This window comes from Macaca fascicularis, chromosome 9, assembly GCF_037993035.2.
Source record: "Macaca fascicularis isolate 582-1 chromosome 9, T2T-MFA8v1.1".
Lineage (NCBI taxonomy): Eukaryota > Metazoa > Chordata > Mammalia > Primates > Cercopithecidae > Macaca > Macaca fascicularis.
Genome location: NC_088383.1, coordinates 106,318,575 through 106,337,955, shown reverse-complemented (window position 1 = coordinate 106,337,955; position 19,381 = coordinate 106,318,575). Strand labels below are relative to the sequence as shown.

Here is a 19,381-nt window from a genome sequence, read left to right as displayed (position 1 = left end):
TGTGACAAGGGGACAGCCACCACTCGGCCCAGCGCAGCCCAGACTTGGCTAGCTGAGTGGCATTGGGGAGCTTGCCCTGAGTACTGGCTTCTGATTTCTGCCTCTGAGGCACCATGCATTTAGATGCAGAAGGCGGGGCGGCTCTTCCTCCTCCAGGAGGCTGTTTCCTGTCAGCCCTGTCTGAGTCTCTGGTGCCTTGTCAGCCATTGCCCTGTTGACATGGACTCTCCCCGTATGTCTGTTTACCTTGGTAGGGAGGGTGGCGTAGCTGGGGGAGTCACACAGACCTGAGTTGGATCCTGAATTCACTGCTCGAGGTGTGAGCAGTGAATTGGGAGGCCAAAGTGGGAGGATCATTTGAGGTCAGGAGTTAGAGACCAGCCTGACCAACAGAGTGAAACCGTGACTCTACGAAAAATATAAAAATTAGCTGAGCATGGTGGTGGGCGCTTGTAATCCCAGCTACTCGGGAGGCTGAGGCAGGAGATCGCTTGAACCCAGGAGGCAGAGGTTGCAGTAAGCCAAGATTGCACCACTGCACTCCAGCCTGGGCAACAGAATGAGACTCCATCTCAAAAGAAAAAAAAAAGAAATAGAGATAATCACACCAGCTTTGCTACAGAGTTGTGGGGAGACTCCAGTGTTGCCCACAGGCCTGGTGCATCTCCTGGCTTACGGCAGGTGCTTGGGAAGTGGTGGTTCCCCACTGTTTCTTCTGGAAATTTAGGGCAGAAGGTGGTAACAATAACAGTCATGTAATCACTCCCAGTGCTGAGCACCATCAGCCCAGATGCTCTCATGCCTCCTTCCCTCGGTGCTCACATGATCTTTTCCTCACCTTCTTCAGCTCTCACTGCAGTGGCACTTCACTTTCCTGACCACTGTATAAGAAGTGGCAGCCCCTGCCTGATTGTCTGCAAAGTACTTTTTAACCTTCTGCTATGTATTTGTTTTCCGCCTCCCAGCTGGAAGGTGCGTTGCCTGCTATTCACTGCCAGTTTGCCAGGACCTAGAACAGCGCCTGGCTTGGTGGACACACCGTGTTTGCTGGATGATTGAGGGAATGAAGAACCCCCTGTTTTAAAGATGATACTGAAACTCAGAAATTAGGTAGTTGGGCTTGCTTAAGGCCATTTGGTGAGTTAGTTGTAGTGCAGGGATTTGAACCAAGGTTTGTCTTGCTTCACAGCTCAGGATTCTGTACACATGAAGGCCCTGGCATAGCACTGGATCTGTAGTAGTTAGATCATCATTGGATCTATATGTTCAGCCAAAGCTAATTGGTTGGTGCTTATGCCAGACACCCATGATGCTGGTGGAATGCTGATTTGGCCTTGTCCCCTGCTCTCCTTGCCCCTCAGATCCGGAAGGCTGCCCAGCATGGAGTATGCTCAGTCCTCAAGGGCAGTGAATTCATGTTTGGCGAAAAGGCCCCTGCCCATCATCCTGCTGCCGTTTCCACTGCCAAGTTCTGCATCCAGGAGATTGAGAAGTCTGGAGGTGGGGAAGCCAACGGAGGGCAGGTGGATGGGAGGCAGTGGCTAGCAGAGCAGGACAGGGCCTGCTGCAGGGCGGGGGCTGGTGTCTCAATTCCACTTCTGTCTATCAGGCTCCAAGGAGGCCACCACCACGCTGCACATGCTGACGCTGCTGAAGGACCTGCTGCCCTGCTTCCCAGAAGGCCTGGTGAAGAGCTGCAGTGAGACTCTCCTCAGGGTCATGACCTTGAGCCATGTGGTGAGCTCAGGCCCAAGAGCTAGAGGAAGGGGGGTCTGCAGTGGTGGCATTTGAGGAACTTGCTGATCAGTCAAAATGCAGGGCCTGGGGTCTCCCTGCCTGTGTTCTTAGGCTAAAACCAACGGTACTACATCAATCTGTGGTGTTTGGCTAGGCCAGGCCATATCAGAGTCCTCTTCCAGATGGAAGCTGACCTCAAAGATCAGGTCAGAGTCAGGGTGGATCTGTAGGGGGCTGGTAAACCCTCCTGCCCCAGCTCTATGTACCCTATACCAAATTTTTTTTTTTTTTTTGAGATGGATTTCGCTCTTGTTGCCCAGGCTGGAGTGCAATGGCACAATCTTGGCTCACTGCAACCTCTGATTCCTGGGTTCAAGCAATTCTTCTGTCTCAGCCTCCCGAGTGGCTGGGATTACAGGCATGTACCACCACGCCTGGCTAATTTTTTGTACTTTTAGTAGAGATGGGGTTTCTCTATGTTGGTCAGACTGGTCTTGAACTCCCAACCTCAGGTGATCCGCCTGCCTCAGCCTCCCAAAGTGCTGGAATTACAGGCGTGAGCCACCCAATTTTTTTTAGCAGCTTTAAAGACACATGAAAAATGATTTCCTGTATTTCTACCATTTCTGGCACATTTCTGTAAATCTTTATACAGTCAGCCCTTTGTATGTGTGGGTCCCAAAGCCATAAATTCAACCAACCTTGGATTGAAAATATTTGGAAACTGGGCATGGCGGCACGTGCCTGTAGTCCCAGCTGCTTGAGAGGTGGAAGTGGGAGGATTGCTTGAGCCCAGGAGGTCAAGGCTGCAGTGAACCCAGTGAGCTCTGGTCATGCCACTGCACTCCAGCTTGGGCAACAGAGCAAGAACCCTATGTCAGGAAAAAAAAAAAGAAAAGAAAAAGGAAAACAAGGAAGAAAGAAAAAGAAAAGAAAATATTCAGGAAAAAGAAAACGGTTGCTTGCTTCTGTACTGAATATGTACAGTGTTTTTTCCGTGTCATTATTCCCTAGACAACAGAGTGTAGCAACTATTTACATAGCATTTATGTCATATTACGTATCATAAGTAATCCAGGTGATTTAAAGTATATGGGAGAATGCATGTAGGTTATATGCAAATATTACACCATTTAAAATAGAGACTTGGGCATTGGTAGTTTTTTATGTCCATAGGGAGTCCTGGAACCAATCCCCCCCCCACCAACTCACTGTGTATTCTCTCTTTTTTTTTTTTTTTTTTTTTTTTTGAGACAGAGTCTTGTTCTGTCGCCCAGGCTGGAGTGCAGTGGCGTGGTCTTGGCTCACTGCAAACTCCGCCTCCCGGGTTCACACCATTCTCCTGCTTCAGCCTCCTGAGTAGCTGGGACTACAGGCACCTGCCACCATGCCCGGCTGCTGTTTTGTATTTTTAGTACAGACGGGGTGTCACCGTGTTAGCCAGGATGGTCTCGATCTCCTGACCTCGTAATCCGCCCACCTCGGCCTCCCAAAGTGCTGGGATTACAGGCGTGCGCCTCTGCGCCCAGCCTTGTGTATTCTTTTGTAGTGTTTATTTACATACATATTTTTAAAATTGAAAATATAAATAATATGATCATTGTTTAAAAGGAAAAAAAAAGTCAGAAGTGTATAAAGTAAAAATCTCCTTCCTTCCAAATTCTGTTTCCTAAGGTAGACAATGCGAATAACTTTCTGGTTATCCTTTCAGACATTTTCTCTTTGGGTAAACAAATATACATGATAAAACATGTAAAGGCCAGGAGCGGTGGCTCACACCTGTAACCTTAGCACGTGGGAGGCCAAGGCAGGAGGCAAGCAATTTGAGACCAGCTTGGGCAACATAGTAAGACAAGACTCTGTCTTTATAAAAATTTAAAAATTGGCCAGGCACAGTGGCATGCATCTGTATTGGTCTCATCCCTGTATCCGGCAACAGAGCGAGATTCTATCTCAAAAAAAAAAAAAAAAAAAAAAAGCTGTAATTATAGCATGCAGACCGTTTATAGCTTGCTTTTTTGGCTGTTATGTTAAAACCATTTTGTTAATGTTTCTGTCTTTTTAAATCATTTAAAGGTTTTTCAGGGGCCTCCATGTCTTACTAAGGTGGCAGTCCTCAGGGTGTCTCTGTGCAGGGGGCATGTGTGAGGTTCAGGGGGCCCTCAACTCCCTAGCACACAGAGTGGAGTGGAATGTTGAGGGGTCCAGGGCCAGCTTTGTAGTTCCTTTCTAAGCCTGTGTGTCCCCCTCCAGCTGGTGACAGCCTGTGCCATGCAGGCCTTTCACAGCCTCTTCCATGCCAGGCCTGGCCTGAGCACCCTGTCGGCAGAGCTCAACGCCCAGATCATCACGGTGAGGCCTGTTGGTGGGGTGTGGGGGCATTGTGGAGGGGGGTCCTTTGGGAGGCTGTGCTGGGGGCACTGGCTCTGCGCCTTGTCTACAGAGTGAGGTTGGCTGGGCTGGGTTGTCCCAGTGGAAGAGGCCAGTAGACGGGGAAGGAGGATTGGAGTCCAGCCATCAAATTCACATCAGTGTCCCCAGGAGCTGGGACCTTGACCCTTGACCTAGTTAACTTTAATGAACTGTTTTGGCATAGTCTCGTGGTGCTCACAGATACCTTGAGCAGGGCTTTCGACCTTAGAGGTCTGGGATGGATTTTGGGAGGGGGAACAGATCCCCCAAATTGTTAGCAAAATGTACGGCTTTTTTTCCCCAAAGAAGGCCTCTGGCTTTTGTCAGAGGCACAAAGGAGTGTGTGACCCATGATATTCCGCTGCTCCTAGAGGCTGTTCTCCCAAAGAATCAGAGCCGGGAGGGCTTCGTGGAGAAGGGAGAGGCAGGATCTGGGAAAGCCAAGGGGACTGTGAGTGCCAGGGTCACAAGCACTGTACCCAGGACACTGCTGGTGCCAGGATGGGAAGGGGTCATCGTCATTGGGCTGTTGCAGACCCCACATGCTTAGTCACCTGCTTGTTCCCACCTTTAGGCCCTGTACGACTATGTTCCCAGTGAGAATGATTTACAGCCCCTGCTAGCCTGGCTTAAGGTCATGGAGAAAGCCCACATCAACCTGGTGAGGTACGGATGAAGGAGGGGTGCTTAGGGCCTCTGTCCAGGCTGCCGACGTGGGGGTGCTCTGGGCCTCTATCCAGGCTGCCGAGGTCGGGGTGCTTAGGGCCTGTGTCCAGGCTGCTGAGGTCGGGGATCCTCAGGGCCTTCGTCCTGGCTGCCAAGGTTGGGAAGGGTCCTTTTTTTTTTTTTTTTTTGAGACGGAGTCTCGCTCTGTAGCCCAGGCTGGAGTGCAGTGGCCGGATCTCAGCTCACTGCAAGCTCCGCCTCCCAGGTCCACGCCATTCTCCGGCCTCAGCCTCCCGAGTAGCTGGGACTACAGGCGCCCGCCACCTCGCCCGGCTAGTTTTTTGTATTTCTTAGTAGAGACGGGGTTTCACCGTGTTAGCCAGGATGGTCTCAATCTCCTGACCTCGTGATCCACCCGTCTCGGTCTCCCAAAGTGCTGGGATTACAGGCTTGAGCCACCGCGCCCGACTGGGAAGGGTCCTTAGGGCCTCCGTCCTGGCTGCCGAGGTTGTGGGGTCCTCAGGGCCTCCGTCTTGGCTGCCGAGGTTGGGGGTCCTCAGGGCCTCCGTCCTGGCTGCCGAGGTTGGGGGTCCTCAGGGTCTCTGTCCTGGCTGCCGAGGTTGGGGGTCCTCAGGGTCTCCGTCCTGGCTGCTGAGTTTGTGGGGTCCTCAGGATCTCCGTCCTGGCGCCGAGGTGGAGGGTTCCTTAGGGCCTCTGTCCAGGCTGCCAAAGTCGGGGGTCCTCAGGGCCTCCATCCTGGCTGCCAAAGTTGGGGGAGTCCTTCGGGCCTCTTTCCAGGCTGCCGAGGTTGGGGGTCCTCAGGGCCTCCGTCCAGGCTGCCAAGGTCGGGGGTCCTCAGGGCCTCTGTCCAGGCTGCAGAGGTTGCGGAGTTCTCAGGGCCTCTGTCCTGGCTGCCGAGGTTCGGGGTACTCAGGGCCTCCATCCTGGCTTTTGAGGTTGGGGGTGCTCAGGGCCTCCATTCAGAGGCTGGATACGCTATTCAGCCTCTCGGGGCCTGACGGCATCTCCGTGTCAAATGAGCTACAGAGCAGCTCTTGTTTTTGTGAGGCACAGGGTAGGACGGTGCAGCTCGTTCTAACAGGGTCTGATTCCTGCCAGAGCGTTTGCCAGCCAGCCATGAGGAGCAGCAAGGTGGGCTGTGAGCCCTGCGTCCCAGGTTGAGGCCTGAGTTTCACCCTGCCTCTTGCTGCTCCCTGGCTGTGTCTTCCTGTGCACTTAGTTTCCTGGCCATTGCATATCCTTTCTGTCGCTCCACTCCACTCTCGCCTGGACTGGTGGCTTCCTTCTCTAGGTTCCGTAGTCCCGTGAACCGACTTTCTGCTTTTGTGTCTGCATACTTTCAGGTTCGGGCTTGGCCACTTAATAGTAATTCCACTTTTCTGGAATAAGGCTGAGAAGAAATTGAGTATACAGTAACCAGTTGGTGACCTGCATGGAGGGAGGCAGGGGTCTCTTAGGCCTCATGGCTCTGTTTTGCTGGACCTGTCTTCTCCGCAGCTGAAGGGTTCCCGCAGCCTGCTCTCACCCAGGCGGCCTGCTCTCACCCAGGCGTGTGCCACACACTCTTCATCTGTGTTTCCTTTCACTAATCAAGGCAACCCCATGAGGAAGCGTTTAGCCCCAATTTATAAGCCAGAAACCGAGGCTCTGTGAGTGAGCTAGTCACACAGCCCCTGATGAGTAAGGTCAGGTCTCTGGCCTAGGTCTGCCCGGCCCAGGTCTGCCCAGCCCACATTCTTTTTCCTGCACCAAACTGCCTTTACTGGGAGGTGTCCAAAAATGGCAAAATCACCCCATTCACCACTTCTCAGATTTCATCCTGCAGGAGCACACCCACAGTCAGGCTCTAGTGTGCATCCCAGGATGCTTATCATCGCACTCTAGGTAACACATTAAAAACTGGAAGCAAGCTAAATGTCCCATGGAGGGGTGAAATATAAACAATGAAGTACTGTGCAGCCATTAGAAACAATCAAAGTGGGCTTGGCACAGTGGCTTACACTTATAATCCCAGCACTTTAGGAGACCAAGGTGGGCAGATCACTTGAGGCCAGGAGTTTGAGACTAGCCTGGCCAAAATGGCAAAACTTCATCTTTACTAAAAATACAAAAATTATCTGGGTGTGGTGGTGCACACCTGTAATCCCAGCTACTTGGGAGGTTGAGGCATGAGAATCACTTGAACCTGTGAGGTGAAGGTTGCAGTGAGCTGAGATTGCACCACTGCGCTCCAGCCTGGGTGACAAGGTGACCCTATCTCAAATAAAAACCCAAAAAACAAAAAACAGTCGAAGTGGTTGTATGTGCACTTACGTGGAAAGAATTCCTAGATATACTGGGAAAAAGCAAGACATAGAATAGCAGGTATGGTGTGATTGTTTCTCTATGTATACTCTGGAACCACATTGCTAAGGATGTGAATCCTGACCCCATTGCCAAGCTGGGTGGCCTTGGGCAACTTACTTGATTTCTCTGTGTCTTTCCTCATCTATAAAATGGAAAAATAACAGGATTTATCTCATTGGTTTTTACAAGGTTTAAATGGATGTATGTTATATCAATGGTTGGTATATGATAAAGAGTTATATAAATGCTACCAGGCCAGGTGCTGTGGCTCACACCTGAATCACAGAGCTTTGGGAGGCCAAGACAGGAGGATCACTTGAGGCCAGGAGGTGGAGACTAACCTGGGAAACACAGTGAGATCCTGTCTCTACAAAAAATAAAAAGATAACTGAGCATGGTGGCTTGTGCCTATAGCCCCAGCTACTCAGGAGGCTGAGGTGGGAGGATCGCTTGAGCCCAGGAGTTTGAGACTCCGTGAGCTATGATTGCACCACTGCAAAAAAAAAAGTTAACAGAAGTTACTATTTTTATGTTTGTGCGTTTTAGAACTTCTGGAAGGGTATTTAAGAAACTTAACCTTGATTTTCCCCTGGGAAATGCATATAAGGGTCAGGCCAGAAGGGTGAGTTGGGGAAGGCATGCCCTTCATTTTACACCTTGAAGACCTGTTTGAATTTTTTACCACATGTAGTTATTACTTGAATGATAGTGCCTTTTTAAAAACCACCCACCCGAAGGGCCCTGTGGAGCCCTGCAGATCAGTGGGTTTGTGATTGTTTTCAGACCTGGGCCATCTCAGCCCTGAGCTCTGGTTGCCCGGGTCCCCAGGGCTCAGGGCCAGGCCCCACAGAAACCTTTTGTTTTGACAGGTTGCAGTGGGACCTGGGGCTAGGCCACCTCCCTCGCTTTTTTGGAACCGCGGTGACCTGCCTCCTTTCCCCACACTCGCAAGTGGTGACTGCTGCCACGCAGAGCCTCAAGGTACTGCAACTTTAGCTGAGGAAGCAGAGAACACGGGGGCTTCTGCGGGCTGCCCTGTCTTTCCCAGCACTGGCCCCAGGCTACCAGCTCAGGCCCAGAGAGGCCGCTCTCAAAATGGGAGATAGGTTTCTTTGAAGCTTTCTTAGACTCCCAGGAAGCTATCGCCTGGGAGGGGAGAGTGGTCCTGGGGGGCTACCTTGAGCCCAGAAAGCCTGTGGCCTCTCTTTGCAGGAGATCCTGAAGGAATGCGTGGCTCCCCACATGGCTGATGTTGGCTCCGTGACCTCCTCAGCCTCGGGCCCTGCCCAGTCTGTTGCCAAGATGTTCAGGTGAGGATATGGGGTCCGCATTAGGAAGGGATGGTGGTACCTTGAGGAAAGTTCTATATAATACGAATGCTCCACTGTCCACCTGCTGTGGGCCAGGCTTGCAGTGGCAGTGCTTTACAGGATTGCAGGCTGCTTACTGAACATCTGTCAGAGCAGCTACCGTGGACTTGAGCGCCTGCCATATTTTAGCCACACCTTACCTCTTGGTTTCCTAGTGGTTTCCCCATCTGAAGTTGGGTCAGATAACCACCTCATCAATTTTTCTTTAAGCACTAGCATTATCTAAATTAAACTCTTCACATATGGAGTGTGGGCATGTCACAAATGTTAGTTCTCTTCCGTTGTCTGTCCTGGGGCCCCATTCTTGCTGGCCAGCTAGCATCTGTAGCTCAGGGTGCTGGTCATTGACTTTCTCTGGTGGGGGGCACAGGGTGGCGTGTGACCGTGGCCCTGACTGCGCCGCCCCCTTGGCAGGGCAGTGGAGGAGGGCCTGACATACAAATTCCATGCGGCCTGGAGCTCCGTGTTGCAGCTGCTGTGTGTCTTTTTCGAGGTGTGTGGGAGACAGGCCCACCCTGTGATGAGGAAGGTGAGTGGGGAGCGACTGGGGCCAGGGCAGGAGGTGGTGCTGGCCCTTGGACTGTGGGCTCCTGGAGGGCATGTGTGTCTGTTATCTGCACTCTGCTCCCCACCCTACCCTGACAGGGCCATAGCAGGTGCCCCATGCAGTATCCCCTGGAAGGTGACTGGGCCAATAAGGGAGGGGCAGGAAAAAGGGTGGGAGTCCCCCCACCTGCTCACTAGTCTTTGCTAGAGTTGCTGGTTTTGAAGCTTGGGGAATCTATTTGCTTTCCCTTACCCCCAGCCCTTATCTTTTACATTTCAGTTATCTAAGTTTCCTGTAACCAGTGAGTATAGCGTTGATGTTCTCAACAGCCCTACTAGGTTCCAGGAAGGTTCCTCCAGTCCAGGGTTAACCATTTAAGGATCAGGGATCACTCAGGGATCCTGAGCAGACCCTAGTCCAGGAGAGAGTAGGGGCCTGAGGAAGCCCCCAGACTGGTCCCACATCAGCAGAGGCAGCAGCTCCTGGCCTTGTGGGGCCTTCCTTGCTGACTCCCTCCCATGCTGGAAAAAAGGAACCCTAGTGGGAGGACAGGGTCTCCCTCAAGAGGCCTGGCCGGAGCCCTCATAGATTAGGTTGACCAATTTGGCTTTATACAAGAGGCCAGGCAGGGCCATGAAAGTGTGACTGGGGGAGGGCTGTGGCCCGGGTGAACCCAAGGGTGCAGCTTTGTCTCCTCAGCGCCTGCTGATTTGCTAATTGTTGCATGCAGACAAGATAAATTTGTCCCATTTTCGAAGATAAATTGGAAATCTACATTTGTGTTGAAATTTCCTAATTTTTATATGTCGTTAAATGTAACAGAATTTTGTAAAATCCTAGGCCCTGGGATTTTATAGTCACCAGTGGTTAATTGGGTTCTCACTCTGTACCCTCTGGTGTAGCGTTGAACCCAGGCCCAGAATTCCGGCCTCATCCTTCGGCGGGGTCTTGTCATGGGTCCCAGCTTTTGAGCATGTCTTGATGTGTGGTCACTCATCTCTGCTCCAGTGCCTCCAGTCCCTGTGTGACCTGCGCCTCTCCCCTCATTTCCCCCACACGGCGGCTCTCGACCAGGCAGTGGGGGCTGCGGTGACCAGTATGGGACCTGAGGTGGTGCTGCAGGCTGTGCCTTTGGAAATTGATGGCTCTGAGTAAGTGTGGCCCTGGCTGGCTTCCTGACAAGCCCCAGACTTATTCTCTCCCCTGGAAAGGATGTCTGCTGCTGTGGACTAAAGTCTGTGTCAGTGCAGGGTTCGGGAGGAGGGGCCAGAGGAGGTCTCGCTCTGTCCTGGGCTCAGTACGCTATGCACTGCCCTCAGGGCTGTCCCCTCGTCCTCACTGGGTTCTTCCCATTCTCCTCCCAGGGAGACTCTGGATTTCCCACGGAGCTGGCTGCTACCTGTCATCCGAGACCACGTTCAGGAAACGCGACTTGGTTTCTTCACCACCTACTTCTTGCCCTTGGCTAACACCCTGAAGAGCAAAGGTAGAAGTGCCTGTGTGTGACCTGAGGCTCCCCACAGTCCTGAAGGCTTCACAGATGGGATTGGGAAGGGTGCTGAGTCCCACACATCCAGCCTTCAAGACATTTGACAACATCCCTCTGCCGAGCAGGTGGCCAGCCAGTGCTCGAGTGCCTGTCTCCCTCCCTGCTGCTCTGAGGCGTGACCAGGTAGCCCGCCCTGTGGCAGAGCTTGCCCTGTGAGACAGGAGCTGCCTCCACATGGAGCTGCCCCAACTGGGCCTTGTTCTTTCCCTTTGGATCACAGAGAACAGCTGTGCCCCTTCTTCCTCACGCAAGCCCTTGAGATCGATTTTGTAAAAGTTTGTGATACATTTGTTTATACGTATATATACTTTTATATACTTCTAGGTGTATTTATTTATTTGTTTGCTTTATTATTATTTTTTTTGAGACGGAGTTTTGCTCTTGTTGCCCAGGCTGGAGTGCAGTGGCTGATCTCAGCTCACTGCAACCTCTGCCTCCCAGGTTCAAGCGATTCTCCTGCCTCAGCCTCTCAAGTAGCTGGGATTACAAGTGCCCACCACCACACCCGGCTAATTTTTTGTATTTTTAGTAGAAATGGGGTTTCACCATATTGACCAGGCTGGTTTTGAACTCCTGACCTCAGGTAATCCACTTGCCTTGGCCTGCCAAAGTCCTGGGGTTACAGGCGTGAGCCACCATGCCCAGCCTGTAGGTATATATTTTTATTATTTATTTATTTATTTTTATTTATTTATTTATTTTTTTGAGACAGAGTCTCGCTGTGTCGCCCAGGCTGGAGTGCAGTGGCACGATCTCGGCTCACTACAAGCTCCGCCTTCCAGGTTCACGCCATTCTTCTCTCTCAGCCTCCCGAGTATTTGGGACTACAGGCGCCCACCACCACGCCGGGCTTTTTTGTATTTTTAGTAGAGACAGGGTTTTACCCTGTTAGCCAGGATGGTCTGGATCTCCTGACCTTGTGATCCGCCCGCCTTGGCCTCCCAGAGTGCTGGGATTACAGGCGTGAGCCACCGCGCCCGGCCTATTTATTTTTTTGAGATGGAGTCTCACTCTGTCTCCCAGGCTGGACTGCAGTGGTGCAGTCTCGGCTCACTGCAACCTCCACCTTCCCAATTCAAGTGATTCTCCTGCCTCAGCCTCTCGAGTAGCTGGGACTACGGGCACCCACCACCGCACCTGGCTAATTTTTGTATTTTTAGTAGTGACAGGGTTTTGCCATGGCAGCCAGGCTGGTCTCAAACTCCTGACCTCAGGTGATCTGCCCGCCCCGGCCTCCCGAAGTGCTGGGATTACAGATGTGAGCCACCACGCCTAGCCAGATGTATTTATATATATGAGTATATATGTACGTACATATACAGTCACACACCACATGACGTTTCAATGATGGTGGTCTCATAAGATGATATTACCATATTTTACTGTACTTTTTCAGTATTTACTTGTGTTTAGATATACACATACTTAGCATTGTATTATAGTTGCCTGCAGCACTCAGTACAGCAACATGCTGTCCAGCTTTTAGCCTAGGAGCAATAGACTACCCCACATAGCCCAGGTGTGTAGGGGCTGTGCCATCTAGGTTTGTGTAAATACACTCTATGCTATTAACACAATAAAATCACCTACCAACGCATTTCTCAGAACGCACCCTGTCAAGCGATGCGCGACTGTAGGTGATATATGTGTATTTGAAAATGATGATTACCCCAGAGGTGTTCTTTCTTCAGGCTGCACATCCTCAATCCCCTGCCCCTCTCCTTTCAGACATAGTTTCTTATCCTTCGTGATCATGGTCTCCTCTCTCCATTATCCTCTAGTTTACTCCTGACCTGTGTTAGGCAGACTCAGGCCTACATGAGGATAGGCAGAGCATCGGGTTACATTGCTCGACCTAGTGATGGCTTCAGGAGATTTTCGTTTTCATTGGATTTTGAGGATCTAGGGCAGCATTGCTAAACTATTTCATCCACTGTCTGTTTTTGTAAATAAATTTTCTTGTTTTTTTGGTTTTTTTGAGACGAACTCTCGCTCTTTTCGCCCAGGCTGGAGTGCAATGGCGCGATCTCAGCTCACTGCACTCTCCGCCTCCTGGGTTCAAGAGATTCTCCTGCCTCAGCCTCCCGAGGAGCTGGGATTACAGGCATCTGCCACCACACCCAGCTAATTTTGTATTTTTAGTAGAGACGGGGTTTCACCATGTTGGCCAGGCTGATCTCGAACGCCTGACCTCAGGCGGTCCACCTGCCTTGGCCTCCCAAAGTGTTGGGATTACAGGTATGAGCCACTGTGCCCAGCCTGTAAATAAAATTTTATTGGAACACAGCCACATTTATTCTTGCTCTGTCACCCAGGCTGGAGTGCAGTGGTGTGATCTCAGCTCACTGCAACTTCCGCCTCCTGGATTCAAGCGATTCTCCTGCCTCAGCCTCCCAAGTAGCTAGGACTACAGGCACATGCCACCATACCCGGCTCACTTTTAAAAAATTTTTTGTGTTTTTAGTACAGACGGAGTTTCACCATGTTGGCCAGGCTGGTCTCAAACTCCTGACCTCAGATGATCTGCCTGCCTCGGCCTCCCAAAGTGCTGGGAGTACAGGCGTGAACCACCATGCCCAGCCTGTCACACTACTTTTTAATGACAGAGTTATTGTGATAGAAATCATATGTATTGCAGGCTGGCCACAGTGGCTCACACCTGTAATCCTAGCACTTGGGGAGGCTGAGGCGAGTAGAGCACCTGAAGTCAGGAGCTTGAGACCAGCCTGGCCAACATGGTGAAACCCTCTCTCTACTAAAAATACAAAAATTAGCCAGGCGTGGTGGTGGGTGCCTATAATCCCAGCTACTTGGGAGGCTGAGGCAGGAGAATCACTTGAACCCGAGCGGGGCGGAGGTTGCAGTGAGCTGAGATCGCGCCACTGCACTCCAGCCTGGGCAACTGAGTGAGAGTCTGTCTCAAAAAACAAAAAAAGAAAAATATAAATCATATGACCTGCCAAGCTTAAAGTACTGGCCCTTTTGCACAAAAAATTGGCTGACTCCTGGTCTAGGGCAGTGGTTCTCAACAAGGGGGGTGATTTTGCTGCCCGTAGGACATTTGGCAATGCCTGGAGACATTTTTGGTTGTTACCGTTGCGGGAAGGGTGCTCTGGCATCTAGTGGATAGAGGTCAGGATGCTGCTAAGCACCCTGCAATGCACAGGACGGCCTCACACAACAAAAAGTACCAGGCCTAAAATTTCCACATTGTCAAGATTGCGAAACCCTGCTCTAGGGCATGGTTTCCTGGTTTCACACATGATCTTGTGAGAATATACAGAAGTGCTTAGAGAAGAAAGTAAGGCCGGGCACAGTGGCTCATGCCTGTAATCCCAGCACTTTGGGAGGCTGAAATGGGCGGATCATGAGGTCAGGAGTTCGAGACCAGCCTAAACAACATGGAGAAACCCCTGAAATGGGCGGATCATGAGGTCAGGAGTTTGAGACCATCCCGGCTAACATGGTGAAATCCCGTCTCTACTAAAAATACAAAAATTAGCTGGGCATGGTGGCACGTGCCTGTAATCCCAGCTACTCGGCAGGCTGAGGCAGTGGCTTACGCCTGTAATCCCAACACTCTGAGAGGCTGAGGCAGAAGGATTGTATGAGGCCAAGAATTCAAGAACAGCCTGGGCAACATAGCAAGACTCCGTCCTTGGTGCAAGCTCTACCTTCCGGGTTCATACCATTCTCCTGCCTCAGCCTCCTGAGTAGCTGGGACTACAGGCGCCCCCCGCCACGCCTGGCTAATTTTTTGTATTTTTTTTTTTTTTTTTTTTTGAGACGGAGTCTCGCTCTGTCGCCCAGCCCAGGCTGGAGTGCAGTGGCGCGATCTCGGCTCACTGCAAGCTCCGCCTCCCGGGTTCACGCCATTCTCCTGCCTCAGCCTCCCGAGTAGCTGGGACTACAGGCGCCCACAACCGCGCCCGGCTAATTTTTTGTATTTTTAGTAGAGACGGGTTTCACCGTGGTCTCAATCTCCTGACCTTGTGATCCGCCCGCCTCGGCCTCCCAAAGTGCTGGGATTACAGGCGTGAGCCACCGCGCCCGGCCAATTTTTTGTATTTTTAGTAGAGACGGGATTTCACCGTGTTAGCTGGGATGGTCTCGATCTCCTGACCTCATGATCCGCCCACCTCAGCCTCCCAAAGTGCTGAGATTGCAGGCGTGAGCCACCGCGCCCGGGCTGTTTATGTTTTTAAAAGTGGGCATGTGGCTGGGCGCAGTGTTATACACCTGTAATCCCAGCACTTTGGGAGGCCGAGGCATGTGGATCGCTTGAATTTAGGAATTCGAGACCAGTCTGGGCAACGTGGTGAAACCTTGTTTCTACAAAAAGTTAGCTGGGTGTGGTGGCATGCGCGCCTGTAGTCCCTGCTACTTGGGAGGCTGAGGTAGGAAGATCATGTGAGCCTGGGAGGTCAAGGCTGCAGTGAGCCCAGATTGCACCACTGCACTCCAGCCTAGGCCACAAAGTGAGACCCTGTCTCAAAAAAAAAAAAACACACAAAAAAAGTGGGCATGTGTTTAAAGAAGTATAAAACAATTACAAGAAACAGAGGCTAGCTGGGCACAGTGGCTAACGCCTGTAATCGCAGCACTTTGGGAGGCTGAGGCGGGCGGATCACGAAGTCAGGAGATCAAGACCATCCTGGGTAACATGGTGAAACCCCGTCTCTACTAAAAATACAAAAAATTAGCCAGGCATGGTAGCGGGCACCTGTAGTCCCAGCTGCTCGGGAGGCTAAGGCAGGAGAATGGCGTGAACCTGGGAGGTGGAGCTTGCAGTGAGCCAAAATCGCGCCACTGCACTCCAGCCTGGGCAACAGAGCAAGACTCTGTCTCAAAAAAAAAAAGAAACAGAGGCTATCTCTGGGGGAGTGGGAGTATGAAGAGACGTTTGCTTTCTGTTTATTATAGGTTCATTTTAGTATTTTAGAATGAACAGGTATGATTTAATTTATGGGGATGGGGGGAAGTCACCCATATTGCTGTCCTCATCATTGGGCTTCTGGTTTGGTTTGGTAATAAGGCCGTTGGCTGGGAGGGTGCTGGGCTCATACTCTGTCCCTGTGTCACACTGCAGCCATGGACCTGGCTCAGGCAGGCAGCACAGTGGAGTCTAAGATCTACGACACACTCCAGTGGCAGGTAAGGGTCAACTAGGGGAGGGGGTGGGGAGAAGCACACAGGGGCACGGGTGGCTGCATGTCACTTTCCTTTACTGTCCCCTCCTTCTCCAGATCTGGACACTTCTGCCTGGATTCTGCACGAGGCCCACGGATGTGGCCACCTCCTTCAAAGGGCTGGCACGGACGCTGGGCACGGCCATCAGCGAGCGTCCAGACCTGAGGGTCACCGTGTGCCAGGCCCTGCGTACCCTCATCACCAAGGGCTGCCAGGCAGGTACGTGTGGGCTGTGGGCGTGGGGGCTGGGGAGGATGACACAGGTCCCTGGCCCTATCCCCTGGCTTGCTACGCTCCTTTCCAAGCAGAGTCACAGAGACTTGCCTCTGGGGCTCATCCTTTGCTGCTTCTGCTGCAGACCCCAGGGGATGGTAGGAGGCTGGAAATCACCCTTCCCTCTTACCTTTACTTCCAGTGTGCTGACAGCTGCTGCGGGTTTGTTCAGTTAGTGTCGAAGGCTTTACTCTGTGGCTGCCACTTTTCTGGCTCCCTGGAGTTGGAGCCATTGAGGACCACGGGCCGCTGGGGCAGCAGGCTCTCCATGCCCTGGCTCAGCTCCTGCCACAGAGAGCCCCCAACCTGTGGGTTCCAAGTCCTGCCAGCTCCCCTAAGAGAAGGCCTCTGGGCCACAGCCCCAGCAGCCACTGAGGCACAGCCAACTCCTGTGCCTTTAGTGCAAACTTTGGTCCTTTTGCCAGAGGCCGACCGTGTTGAAGTGAGTCGTTTTGCTAAGAACTTTCTGCCGATCCTCTTCAACCTGTATGGGCAGCCCGTGGCAGCCGGGGACACTCCAGCCCCTCGCCGGGCTGTGCTGGAAACCATCAGAACTTACCTCACCATCACTGACACTCAGGTGAGCCATGAGAGGGAGGGAAGGAGGAAGGAGGGTAGCTCTCAGGTGGGCAGTGTCAGAGAGGCAGAGACCCTACCCACCAGGGCTCATGTGGGTCTCTGCGTTCTGGAGCACATACCAGCAGTCGTGGCTTGGGCAGGGCTGGGGGCTGCTGGTGGTGGGGAGGCCGCTCTGGGACTGCTGCCATTGCTGCTTTCTTTCGCTCCTCCTCAACGACTCTCTCCTCCTCATTCCGTCGGGGCCTCAAGTTGGTGAACAGTCTCCTGGAAAAAGCCAGTGAGAAGGTGCTCGACCCTGCCAGCTCTGACTTTACCAGGTAACACGCTCAGGGCCTCCCACTTGAGCTGGAGCATCCCAGGGAGCTGGAGGGGGGGTGCATCTGGCAGAACACTGTGGGTTCCCTCTTGCATTATTTAAGGAAGTCTTGAGGTATTAATTGTCTAGGCTGTGCTGAGAGGCTGTGCTGACTAGTTCCTTCTTCCTGGAGAGACTATTTAGTCTGCTAGGGAGGAACAAGGACCCAGGAGACACATTGCCCAGGTTCTGATCCCAGCCCCATCACTTATGGGCTGTGTGACCTTGGACAAATTACTTATCCATTCTGCCTCTAAGACCTCATCTGTAAAATGGGCATGATAATCATTCTTGCAACAAGGTTGCTATGAGGATTGAAGGAGTTAGCAAGTGTAAAACACCAGGAACAGTGCCTGGTACGTGATGAATGCTCAATTAGGTGCTAGCTATTACTGTTCATGAGCTCCTTCAAGCCCCTTGTCCTCACCCTGACTTCTCCCACCTCCCCGTACCCAGTAGACATAAGAACACTGGTAGTCTGCGCCCTTCTCCAGCTCCCCACCCCTCTCCTTGGTCTCCTGCCCCGAGCAGATTGTCTGTCCTGGACCTGGTCGTGGCCTTGGCTCCGTGTGCTGACGAAGCCGCCATCAGCAAGCTGTACTCCACCATCCGGCCCTACCTAGAGGTGAGCCTCTGTGGCCAGGAGCCCCACACAGCCACGCTTGGGGGCAGGTGGATTGTGGGAAGGTGGGGCCTGTTCTCATGTCTTTATCCCTTGCTGCTTCCCAAAATCAGGTCCCTGTCTGCTTTCTCCTGCAGTGGCTTCCCTTTGTGTCCTGTGTAGCCCATCTGTCTTGTAGGTCCCAAAGGGACTGAAATGCACAGCAGTGCTTAGGCCTTGCCTGCTGAGTGACTCTTGTAGAACCAAGGTCATGCTTCTTTGCCTGGCTTACTCCCCAGGCCCATCCCAGACCGGCCTGAGCTTCGTCCCACCCATTCCACTCTCGTCTACCCCTGCTGCAGCCTCCTTCAGCTGCCTTAAGGCCCCCTGATATAACAGGCCCCGTCTGTGCCTTTGCGGGGTTTAGGTCCTAGGCTTGAAATGCCCTCTGCTGTGGCCAGCAACTCTGCAGATCTCAGCCCACCACTGACCCCCTGAAAGCTGCCCCCACTGCCACAGTTTAGTAGCAGTTACCTAATAGTATGAGAAGTGCTCTGGGGCAGCACTGCAGGTGGACATGGAAATCCAGGGCCAGGTCACCTCACCTCAGGAAAGGTGTCCGGGGTTGGGGGTTGGGGGATTGTGACAGAGAGCTGGCTTAGAGGAGCAAGGAGTTGTCAGTCTTGGAAGGTGAGAGAGGAGTGCTCCGGCTGGAAAGAGCAGCAGGTGTGCAGGCCTTGGCACGTGCCAGGCACCATGAGCTCAGGCCGCTGGAGGGAGTACTGTCTGGAGCTGGGCGAGTGGAGTGGATTGGTGGGCCGCACGGCACACACCCCCAACCCCTGTGCCTTGCCCAGGAGTTAACCACTTGCTGTCCACATTCCACTGGTCCTCTGTCAGGCCACGTGAGCCCCCGCGGGGCAGGGCCCGCTTCTGCTCAGAATCCCTCCAGTACTGGGGGATGCTCCGTGGATGGCATTGGATGGGAGTGAGCCCCAGGCCTCCCTCACCTGTTCCTGTCTGCCAGAGTAAGGCCCACGGGGTGCAGAAGAAGGCCTACCGAGTGCTGGAGGAGGTGTGTGCCAGTCCTCAGGGCCCCGGGGCCCTCTTCGTGCAGAGCCACCTGGAGGACCTGAAGAAGACGCTGCTGGACTCGCTGCGAAGCACCTCCTCGCCCGCCAAGAGGGTGAGGGCTCTAGGGCAACACCAGGAAAGGAGCCACTGTTGAGGCTTGTGGGGTGGAGGTAGCATTGAGGGGTCCTGACTGGTAGCCCCCTGCCCACAGCCCCGTTTGAAGTGCCTCCTACACATCGTGAGGAAGCTCTCAGCTGAGCACGAGGAGTTCATCACTGCCCTCGTCCCAGAGGTGAGTGTGCAGGTGTGTTTTAGAGAGGTTCCCTGGAATGTAGCTCTTAAGGGCCTCAGGATCCAGGGAGGGCAGTGATGGGGGTTGGGGGACTCGATTCGCTGCCCAGCCGGATGGCTTAGGGAGCAGATGCTGATGGGGCTGTCTTGGCCAGGTGATTCTGTGCACCAAGGAGGTGTCGGTGGGCGCACGGAAGAATGCTTTTGCGCTGCTCGTGGAGATGGGCCATGCTTTCCTAAGGTTTGGCTCGAACCAGGAAGGTGAGGCCCGGGTGATGCGGGCTGGGGGTGGACACTCTGCTTATAGACTGGGTGTGGGGAAGCACCCCTCAAAAAAGGTGGAGAGAGCTCTGTGCCCTGGCCCTGGGCA

The 19,381-nt window shown here is 52.8% G+C and overlaps 1 protein-coding gene across 6 annotated transcripts in view; it reads left to right on the top strand.

Annotated features, from left to right (window-relative positions):
* The window catches only part of RRP12 (ribosomal RNA processing 12 homolog), a 43,275-nt gene that overhangs the window by 11,833 nt on the left and 12,061 nt on the right, over positions 1 to 19,381 (top strand). For 3 of the 6 annotated variants that reach the window (XM_045361297.2, XM_074002363.1, XM_005566104.4), the window contains 17 exons: positions 1,362 to 1,500; positions 1,610 to 1,737; positions 3,991 to 4,089; positions 4,724 to 4,815; positions 8,052 to 8,163; positions 8,395 to 8,492; positions 8,967 to 9,081; positions 10,108 to 10,250; positions 10,464 to 10,585; positions 15,738 to 15,802; positions 15,895 to 16,057; positions 16,537 to 16,691; positions 16,940 to 17,007; positions 17,577 to 17,670; positions 18,674 to 18,832; positions 18,932 to 19,012; positions 19,167 to 19,272. In XM_045361297.2, coding sequence (XP_045217232.2) covers positions 1,362 to 1,500; positions 1,610 to 1,737; positions 3,991 to 4,089; positions 4,724 to 4,815; positions 8,052 to 8,163; positions 8,395 to 8,492; positions 8,967 to 9,081; positions 10,108 to 10,250; positions 10,464 to 10,585; positions 15,738 to 15,802; positions 15,895 to 16,057; positions 16,537 to 16,691; positions 16,940 to 17,007; positions 17,577 to 17,670; positions 18,674 to 18,832; positions 18,932 to 19,012; positions 19,167 to 19,272 — 1,939 coding nt within the window. Of the gene's footprint in view, positions 1 to 1,361; positions 1,501 to 1,609; positions 1,738 to 3,990; positions 4,090 to 4,723; positions 4,816 to 8,051; positions 8,164 to 8,394; positions 8,493 to 8,966; positions 9,082 to 10,001; positions 10,251 to 10,463; positions 10,586 to 15,737; positions 15,803 to 15,894; positions 16,058 to 16,536; positions 16,692 to 16,939; positions 17,008 to 17,576; positions 17,671 to 18,673; positions 18,833 to 18,931; positions 19,013 to 19,166; positions 19,273 to 19,381 lie in introns of those variants that run through there. The other 3 variants (XM_074002364.1, XM_074002365.1, XM_074002366.1) reach the window with 2 other exon arrangements.